This window comes from Nanorana parkeri, unplaced genomic scaffold (genome assembly GCF_000935625.1).
Source record: "Nanorana parkeri isolate BGI_ZX_2015 unplaced genomic scaffold, ASM93562v1 scaffold450, whole genome shotgun sequence".
In the NCBI taxonomy this organism is placed as follows: domain Eukaryota; kingdom Metazoa; phylum Chordata; class Amphibia; order Anura; family Dicroglossidae; genus Nanorana; species Nanorana parkeri.
Window position 1 is genome coordinate 1,071,306 of NW_017306718.1, and position 10,783 is coordinate 1,082,088.

Genomic DNA, 10,783 nt, shown 5'->3' on the forward strand with positions numbered 1-10,783 from the left:
AGAAAAGATTTAACCACAAGGAGCATAGGGGCTTTTTTTTCAGTTAGATCCGTTAAAATCTGGAACTTGCTGCCACAAGCAGTGGTATCAGCAGAGAGTATTAAATCATTCACAAAGCATTTAGATATCTTCCTCAGAGACCATAACATACAGGGGTACAGGTACTCTTAAAAACTAGACCACACAGGGACTCGTGTACACACACACACATGCACAATCACATACAGACACACAAAGGTTGAACTTGATCGACCTGTGTCTTTATCCTCAAATACCATGTAACTATGTAAGATATCCTGGATCCCCACCAAAATCTAAAAAAAAATGTCAGAAGTCTTGACATAATAAGCATGTTGATTATAAATATACACATCTTAACCTTAATATCTGGCAACCATTAAATTCTGAATAGCATACATACAAAGAAAATCTGCAAGAGCGATAATTATTAAAATAGACAATTAGAATCAACTTCAATAAAGTCCATATGCCAAACTCATTTAGGAATTTCTAAACATAAAGCAATGATAGCAATCCACATGCAGATGGATAGCCGACAGTGATAAATCTAATGGACACCGTGCAGTTGAAGTGTGCAATGTAAATATACACAGCACACTCAACAAATATTTGTATATCCAGGTAGTAACTGACACCACTAATGCTAATGTAATAAAGTCATAAATCTCAGCAATCAAGGTAGGTATGCATCAATTGCTGGATATCAAATCCGGTTTCAGGAAACTGGAAAAAGGACTGCTTGCATGTCCAAACAATCAAGAAATATTCAATAAATATTTTATATCCAGATAATGGTGGACACAGGTAGTGCTAATGTGATAAAAGCATAGATATTCCCAATAGTCAAGGTGAATTGTTGAACACATCCCACTTCAGGAGACTAATAAACAAATACTTGCATGCCCCAGTAGCCAGGTGCAAATAAATGCAGCAATTCTTCAAAGGTTGTACAAAGGCATTGTGCATAATTTATAAGAGGCTTGTAATGAGCCAGATAGGCATGAGGTTCGATGTGATAGATATGGAACCAAAATGAAAAACCATCTGTGGAAAATATTTCATTCATGCAAATACACTGCAATTGTTGATATAGAAAAGAGGTCAAACAGGTGGTATTGGCAGCATCAAAACATTGCATATACAGGCATCCCATAATCATACTTAGTAAATCTGTACAGGATCTTTGTAAGAAACAGTGGCATGGAGTGCTGGGCACGCTATATGCATAAAGTTCAGAAGTGCATATCTCACAGAAACTAATATCCTTTTCAATTCAATGTGAGAGTCCCTGAAAAAAGACATTGTGGGAATATATAAAACTTCTTTTAGCTAACTGTCCATGAAGTGTAGGGGATTCTGTGAATAACTGAGCACTTGGTATACAGCTCTAAGTCTGCAGCAGAACGAGATAGTTAAATACAGTTCCGTGTGTAGGACAAATGTCCAGCATGCAAAAGCCTATCAAAAATGTGTAATAGTCTCACCAGTTATTGTAACAAAGAGCGAACATGGCACCCTGTGACCATGGAGAGATTCCCGAGCACTAAGCTAGTCCAATAGGATGCCAGAGAAGGCAGGTGGGATATAGTCAAGGGCCCTATTGAAAAGCCACGCTCCTTGACATGTGGAGGTGACACGCATGCAGGGTGACTTCTTCAGAGGTTGTACTACTGATGCTGCTGCCAATCCTGATGCAGCAAGAAGAAAAGAACAGGGGTGTCAGTAGGTGTGGCTACTCCCTCAAAGTTTGTTGTTTGTTTTTGTTGGAACTTCTTGCACAGCCTCACAGAGAAACACAAGCACACATTTAGATATGCATGCTGCACATGGCTTGGAAACAGGAAGGAAGCCACAGCTATATTCTCTACCTTTTTTCAATACAACAGAGTATCTACCATAGATATATAACAGAATAGATATATAACAGAAGTTGTTGCTATAAACACAGTATTGTGTATTCTAAAAGTTTTAAGTCTTAAAGCTTTTTATTTTCTCACTTCTAATTATGCTATGAGAGATGCCCCTTGCCATGTATAAACACTTATATTGGTAGGCATATCATATACCACATATCACAGCTTGAGAGAGCAGGGTTTGTTGCATTTAATTGCAGGAGCAGTATCTCTCATTTATGTGTATGTTTTATCCTTACGCACAGGAATTATCATCATGGTCTTCGGCAGATGAGTTAGACACCTCCGGATCTCTTAGTCCTGTGTCTGGCAGGAGCACCCCCAGCAGGCATAGAACGGTAAAGCACACATGGTTTAAACTAAAGAGCGCTCAGAAAACTTTGTGAAACAGACAGGTAGAGTTTGCCATACACTTCTGCCAGGTAGGCCCGGAAACACATACACATTCCCATTAGCTGGTCACACTGAAATATTCCACTTTTCTAACTCCCTGACATTTCACTTTTGCACAAACAATTGGGAAAATATACTTTTTAATTAAACTGGGGTTATGTTGGCCTATCCTTTTATCATTCTGTTTAATTATACTTTAATCAGTTTTCTGTGGTTTTGGAACTGTGAATTTCATTTGCACTTTAGTTGAATAACACCTATCAGTTCTATCCCTATGAACTGTTTGATCTCCTTAATTGATTTTTCCACATTCACTAGTCTCCTATAGGTCCTAGTGGTATAATGTATGGGAATACTGGCTTTTCGAATGTTTAGACACATCAGATACCAATTATATTATATAATCATGATGATACATAATCATAATGATCAGTTGCATGAATTATAGAATGGGACAACCAATGGTTATGTATTTACAATTCTAGATTATTAAAATGTTGTTCAATTAAAGAAAAAAAATATTTACTGGATGAAAAAAAAAGTAGTTTATTTAGTGATAGTATATAATTTATTGCATGTTTATTGATATAGACTACACAAAACAAAATCGAAAGCCAGTTTTCCTTCCCTCCTGGGTATTGGTCACCTCATGTGATTTTATTTTCTTTTGCTGCACTTTTCATTTTGTTGATTTTTCTTTCATCGGTAGCTTGTCTTTTTTTGCCTGGACTGAACATTCTTCTTTCTTTACCCCCTGTTCATTGCAAACAGCCACGGGGCAAATGTAGTGTCTCACAGCCTGGACCCTCTGTCAACAACCCACCTAGCAGGTACCTTATTCTCCTGGTTTCCAAGTTCTACTCTAGAACACAGAGGATGATAGAATATGTCCAGCAAGAAGGTCAATCCTGTTCTATAAAATGTACTGGATTCTCATTATCTAATGCACTATGCTGAGCCTTACAGGGGCACTTAATCTTTATGGCACATACTTTCATCATCCTCTTTTTTTCTAGACCGCAGTTTAAGTCAGGCTCTACTCCATTCATTTTTGGAACTTGCCAGCCATCAAAATGGATATGAGGTTCTGTTGCCTACAGTCCATTTTGTGGGCGTTCGCCTCCTCTGAAATCTTCATTGTCAGAACAGATTGGTCCATGGATTTGGTGGCGCCATCTCTATTCATTAACCTCACTAACCCTTACTAACACGTTGTCAGTATACATGCACACAAATTTAGCCCATATTTCTCTGACCACAAGAGTGCAGACATGCAGCTTTCTGCTTTTCTTTCTGTTATTTGGGTACATTTTGCATCTTTCTGTAAAGAAAGGCTTGCACATTTTGGTTGCTGTTGTTTTGTGTGCTTCAGTCATTTTTCTTTTTCATGAGTCTATTTTCCACTATCTGTCCTAAATATCCCAAGCATCCTTGCTATCACTAGCGTTTTAAAGACATAATAAAAATGTAGTAATGAAGTCAACAGCACCCCAGCTCTGTTAAAAACATGTACATTTTAATGAAGGTGACTTTTTATTTAATTGACAATTGACAAAAAAGACCCAAGACCAAATGTAACCATGATCAAAGATAAATGTTCTAAAAGGTGCATATGAATTTAGGGACATTTACTGTGCCCTCTGAACAGCAGATGCTGGTCTCATTTGCAGCAATGTTTAAAGTACAGGTCACTTAGCCACGTCAGTAATTATCAAACACCAATGAAATTGACCACAGATATATGGTAAAACTAAAGAGCATTCCAAGGAAAAGTGACAATGTTAAACTTGTACAGGACATCTAGATATAGTAAAAAGGAGGGGTTCTGCCCTTCCTGCAATTCTTAGATTTCTGGAGATCTGCATTTGCAGATTTTCTTCTGCTGGCAAAATCTGTTATTGCATCCACACCATGAAAAAACAATGGTTTCTTTTGTGGAACACTTTTTTTACTGGTTGGACTCCAGTACACCAAGTTAGGAAGGCAACAATGGGACATAGTCCTATTGTGGTTTACCAGTGGGATGTGGGAGGTGAGGTCAATGCTATAGTATAGGTATACAAATGGGTCTGAATCAAATAGGGTATTTCCAATTGCACTGGAAATCCATATAATTTAAACATTTATGCTTCTATCTACATACTAAACAGGTAAGTACAGAAAAAAAAGTCACATTTACTGTCCAATTATTGTTTTATGCAACAACTTTTTTTCTTTGCACGTTGCACTGTGTTGTCAATGTCTACTATAAAGACTATTGACAGCCTGCAACCTAACATGGCCAAGCCAAAACATGAATTTATATGAGTGTTTATCTTTATTTCAGTGGAGGCCAAAGTGGGTAACAAAGCCACACTCCCTCAGCACCAGTTTAACTGAGAGGAATAATAGCAAATGGATGAAAATATCCAGCGTAGCCAATTGTTGTTTCATTATGCTTGGTCATGAAGGGTTTAATGTGTCTTCTGGCACTCATAGACATGAGGATTGTCACAAGATCCAGCCATCTATATTAGACCTGGGCAACCTTTGCTACATTTATGTAAAAAAATGTTGTTCCCCCAACACAAGTTACTTTAATCTAATGTTCCTTATGTTCATAGGCATCACTAAGCTACTGAAGCAATTGAATATCCGTACTTCAGATGATGACTATTAAAGGGGTATAGACATTCTTCAGTAGTGATTTACTTGACTGAGTGCTAAAACATGCCTTATTCTAAAGGTTGTCCATTATTACATTTGCTGTGTACAGTAAGAGAACATGACACAGTAGAGTAACCCTTAAAAACAACAAGACATTTTGATATGTCTTATAACAGTTAAGTTGCTCATACTCGCACCATTTATTGGCCAAGAAAGGTTGATTAAGCCACCCCTGACTTTGACATTCAACAAATAACTGGTTGTATATGGAACAGTCAGGGGAAAGGATTAAGTTGTACCAGAACTGCACTTACTTGTGGTTCTCACATAACTGTTTCTGTTTTCATAAGGGCATTAATTGTAGGTGCAGACCATTGTTCAATTTTGCAATTGCTTTGGAAGGCCAGAGTAGATGTGGATGGGAATGCCCATAGCCAATCAGGTTGCCTGAACCTCTTATACACATACTAATTTAGATTTGTAGGAGCAGATATTGAATTTAAGGGTATCTACATACCCGCATTTGTAAATGGCCTCATATACTGTATGTGTTTGATGTGAGGTCATGTCAAATCAATAGCCCTGTGGTTATCAGATCACAATGAAAAATAGACAGATAAAAATGTATGTACAGATTCTCACAGATGGGACTTTTTTTATCTACCTGTCAGATTGTATTTTATGAAGACTTAATTAGTAACCAGCAGGTTCACGTATAATCTAATGAGCATGTTGGATTTAATCTAAAGTGATAATAAAAGTGTCAAGCTCTCATCACCTTTCCAGCTCACATCTTTCATTGCCAAACATCTGGCCCAGCGTGCATCCTAACAGCTTTGCAGTTTGCAGTGGAGCCCACTTCCTAATAACATCCCAGCCGCGGCACTCTTTCTTTCCACTGGCACTGTTGATTAACACATCTTTTTGCAATACAGTACAATATTCAATTTGTCATTCAGGCAAGCATGGAATATAAACGAGTTTCAACTGAATGGAGAGCTTAATCAAAAGCACAAGTCAGACAGGTTGTGTTTGATGTCAGCTACAGTACTAACTGATAACACAGAACAAGCTGTCACTGTGTTCCTTATTATTTTAAATGCCTCTGATCAGAGTACTTTGTGTTTGATCTTGCACTGGATCAGTAAACATTGATAGACTACAGTTTAAGGGCAAACAAAATAAAATAAAGCAGTTTTACAGGATTTTTAATGATGCTGGAGCATTTCATAAATAGTTTGTGGGCTGTGTGTGCAATTAATGCAGGTGAAGAGCTTTTTTGTTTTATTTTGTATGCTGTGTTTTATTTTGTATGCTGTACACCAATTACAGAACTTTATCAGTTCGCTTATAAAATGTATATTTAAAGGCAGCCTGTGTTACCCATTCAGAGTAAAGGAACAGGTTTACTTTAAACCCCTTATCCCCATTCAATGTATGCTTACCTTTCCTTCACTTCCCTGTTTCACTTCAGTTGAATCCTCCCTTTTCATTTATTTTTTTGATTTAAATCCTATTTTTACCATATTCACTAGAGAATATACGGTGTGTAGTACAATGTAACATGCAGAAAACAGATCCTGGGAATCGAAGCACAAATATATGATTTTTTGCAAAGGTGACATTTTTCTTTAAACAAAGCCAAAGCAACATGAACAAACAGAACACATAACAGCATGAAAGTAATGGTCGATGTGGTTTGATGTTTATTTATAGGAGAAAAAAAATAATAGCATCCTCTTATTGGGGGCAGCACAGTGGTGTAGTGGTTAGCACTTTGCTTTGCAGCACTATGGGTCCTCGGTTTGTATACCAGTCAGGGCACTATCTGCAAGGAGTTTGCATGTTCTCCCTTTGCTTGCTAGGTTTCCTTCGGGTACTGGTAGGTTAATTGGCTCATGTCTAAATTAGCCCTGTATATGTGCATGTGAGATAGGGACCTTAGATTGTAAGCTCATTGAGGGCAGGGACTGATGTGAATGTGTTAATTGGCTCCTGTCTAAATTGGCTCTGTATGTATTTATGTGAGTTAGTGACCTTAGATTGTAAGCTCCTTGAGGGCAGGGACTGATATAAATATGCACTATGTGAAACACTGCGTAAATTGTCGGTGCTATATAAATACCTGTAATAAATAAATAATGTGACAGGTCAGAACAAAATTATATCTCAGTTAAGGAGGTACCCAGCCGCCATTATTTTGTCCAGAAGGTCATCCCTGTCCTCCATCAACATATGGAACATAATGGGTTTGCTTTAGCAAAGGAGTAGTGCATGTTCAATTTGCTGGGGAATTTCCACTTAGCCTAGTGAATGTGGGGAAGCTGTGCTGACTACTATCAGCCCATCACGTGCAAGCTAAATTCCTGGGGTTCTCTTTTTCATTTTCTTTGCACATGATTGGTTACACTTTGCAAAGCACATTTTCACCATTTTCAATAAGCTAATGAAAAATTCCTCTTTAAAGTAAAAATTCCCTTCCAAAGTGATGCCAGAATATGGAGGCTTCTCCCTAGCATATCATTTAAAATATTGGGTATTTTGTCTTGTTACCCTCAAATTCAGATTGAAAGATTTATTTATATATATATGCTCTGTTGAATGTCCCCCATAGCAGTGCTCAGCTTCCCATGTCCTTTTTGACAGTAGTTTATCTATTAGCTCAAAAAATTGACACAATTTAACAGCAAGATTCTGTTAAAGCTTGGTTTATAAAAACTTCTAAAACATCCAATCTGAGGGCGCTCTTTTCCAAGTCTTCTATTTTTAGACATGTAACCACCTGGTAAACAATTTGGAATGTGGGCTTTTCTGCATTAGTCTAAGCAAAAGCTTGCTGAGTTTGTGATTATGGAATAATCAAATAAAAAGTGTAGTTTATACTAAGAAATCTTACGGGCCATCAATTACAGCTTTGTAAAGTAAGTACAAGCTGCCTTTTTTATGGAGCATTTCACTCTGTAGGCAACATCATTTCAGCTAACAAATAGAAAAAAATCTAATAACTTTTGACCTTTTAGATAATTATTGCTTGGTTAGTGGCTTTCCTGTTAGTGGCGAGGACCATTTCTGCATACTGGTATATCATTAGGATTTAATATTGCTTTGTCCATGTTAGAAAATATTGGAAGTCTAGTGTAGTTTTGCTTGGTAGAGCAGTGACATAATTACAGGCCCACCACAAAGACATAATCAAGATGCACTTATAATAAAGTAATTAATGTTTTGTTCAGGAATAAGGTATCTTTAAAATGTTTTAAATACATATGAAATATTGAAGATGTCATATTGGCCACTGCAGCTATCCTTTGGAAACACTCAAGACAACAATACCACTTTTTAACTAGGCTGACCTCCTGCTCTGTTGTGAACTGCCTGCATCGCCTATTCAGATTACACACACAGTTAACTCAGAGAAGAGGCACACAGGGGGAGTAACAGAAAGCACATATATGTGCTGAAAGGGGAGACCATAGTCACGCTTTAACTTTCAGCCTGAGCATCAGATACATGTCCAAGTCCTCACAGATACCAATTACCAATTACTGATACCTTTTTTCCTTAGTGTCATGTGACAGTTTTTCTGAAAAAATACTGACGACTAATGATTTCAGGACAGTGGTGCAGGGCCAGGGCCCTGTCGCAGCTGCAACCGCTGTGACCCTGATAGTTCTCGTGAAAATGCCTAGTATCTGCACCAATCCATGTACTGGTATCTGAACATCCTTACCTAACAGTGATTCTAACCCCTCTTTACTCTATCACATCAAAGACAACAGAAACATGATATGACAACAGGAATCTGTCTCTCTCCTTTCCCCCATAACATGGCGTGGCACTGTAGTCCTCAGAAATAGTTTAGAACAATGTAACTGATGAGAATCAGCACAAACAGAGAGTACAGGAAGTTAACAGCTTACAAGATTGCTGGCAAGATCAAAAGGTACTTTTATGCATGTATCAAATAAATATAACAAAATGCTTTCAATGGTATATTTATCAGACCAAAAAAAAGAAATGTTCATTGTTATGGTTCAAATACCCTATAACTTCCATCTACACATTTAATAATTCAGAGTCTTTTTTGGAGTTACAGGTAGTACCCATTGTTTGGATGGCCAACCCCATTATGCACATGTATTATAATGGAATATTGCACTATATTAGTACTGCCACATCATGGTCATATTTTTAGCTCCCTCATCATTCTGCAAATAAGAAAATGTTCTATTTGTGTGATAGAATAGTATAATGATTGAAAAGACAGCACAGGATCCTGGTCCTGATGGAAATCTGCCATATCTTCTACAACACCAAGCCTAGTATTGTTCACATAACAATTGAATTGTACAGAAAGTATTATCTTTAATGACTGTTTAGGAAAGAAGTAAATGTAGTAGTTCTCTGCAGTACAGATGTATTTGCTTTGTTTTGAACACGGCCAAAAGGACTTACTGATTTATTCAATTTATGTATAAAATATACAAAGTAAGAAACGTGGAGTGAGGAATGCATTCAAATGAAGCAGAACCAAATTGCGATTTTTCTCTTTTGGAGGAGAAAATCCTATTGATGTTCGCAGGATGATGTATCAGCTTTCCAGGGTTAGGTCCTACCCTCAATACAAAAAGATGCCTTGTGGCCCCAACTACCTGCTTCTTCTGTACAAAGTAGGTAGAGGGTACGAAATCCACAACTTTTTTTCCTAACTATGATGGGGTTGGAGCAGAAATTGAATGTATTTCTGGGTTTAGTGACTTGTGAAAAGTTAGAAAATCTCTGGAGAGCCAGAAGGGGGAAAACCATCCCAAACTAATGTGTATGTGAGTGTGTCTATATATGTATAAGATCCTTTGCTCAATAAAACTGTATTCAATGATCTGTTTCAGTAATTTAACGCATATTACTCTGTTCTGAGGCATTTATCATTATCCTAAGATATTGCTTGAAATTCAGGTATAACATTACACACAGACCTAAGTGTTAGAATTATTTTCTGATTTCCAAGTCAAAATATCAGTTATTGACCTACTTTCCATGTGGAAAGGTCTCTTTTATGGGCACAGTGTATTGATAAGTGGTGAGTTCTCACAAAGAAAGGATAGATATGGGAACTACAATAAAATGTATTTTGATTGTAAACTTACTTGTGTCAATTTTGTTTATTAGGTCCAAAGACGATGGCTCAGGTTCCTACCTTTCTGAAGCTAATTTAGCTCAAAAACACCAGTCGTTCTTCCTCCGAGTCCTCCGAGCTGCATTACCACTTCAACTTCTTCTGCTGCTTTTGATTGGTCTTGCTTGTCTTGTACCAATGTCCGAAGAAGACTACAGTTGTACTCTGTCCAATAATTTTGCAAGATCCTTCCACCCAATGCTCCGTTATACTAATGGACCACCCCCTATATGAAAACTCTGGCAGAAACTTGTCTGGAAGACATATGAGCTGTTACCAGCTTTTAATTGCACTTAATGTGGCAGCTTTTTTTTTCTTAATTAACCTATAAAATTAAAGCTCTGTTAGAGCCCCTGCAGTATTGAGTACAGTATGATGTGCTTCAAAATCCAATCATCAAGTAACCGAGATTAAATCATGTAACCTTCTAAAAAAATAACTATGCATAGCCAAGATGAATATTTTTTTGTCAAAGAAATCTCTAATGAGGAAGTTGATCCCCAAAGCGAGTATTATCAGTATTTGACATGAAACAATTATGATGCTATTTTAGATGCTTGTAATATAAGATTTTAAAGAGCTTAAACAACCAATATTTTTTTTTTACTTTTCTCTGTGGCATTTTTGGTTGATG

The 10,783-nt window shown here is 37.2% G+C and overlaps 1 protein-coding gene across 1 annotated transcript in view; it reads left to right on the plus strand.

Annotated features, from left to right (window-relative positions):
- Positions 1-10,558, plus strand: part of SYNE1 (spectrin repeat containing nuclear envelope protein 1) — a 334,610-nt gene extending 324,052 nt beyond the window's left edge. Inside the window, exons 142-144 of the mRNA XM_018560335.1 lie at positions 2,180-2,272; positions 3,099-3,157; positions 10,143-10,558. Coding sequence (XP_018415837.1) covers positions 2,180-2,272; positions 3,099-3,157; positions 10,143-10,383 — 393 coding nt within the window. The 3' untranslated portion in view covers positions 10,384-10,558. The remainder of the gene's footprint in view (positions 1-2,179; positions 2,273-3,098; positions 3,158-10,142) is intronic.
- The last annotated feature ends 225 nt before the right edge of the window (positions 10,559-10,783 follow it).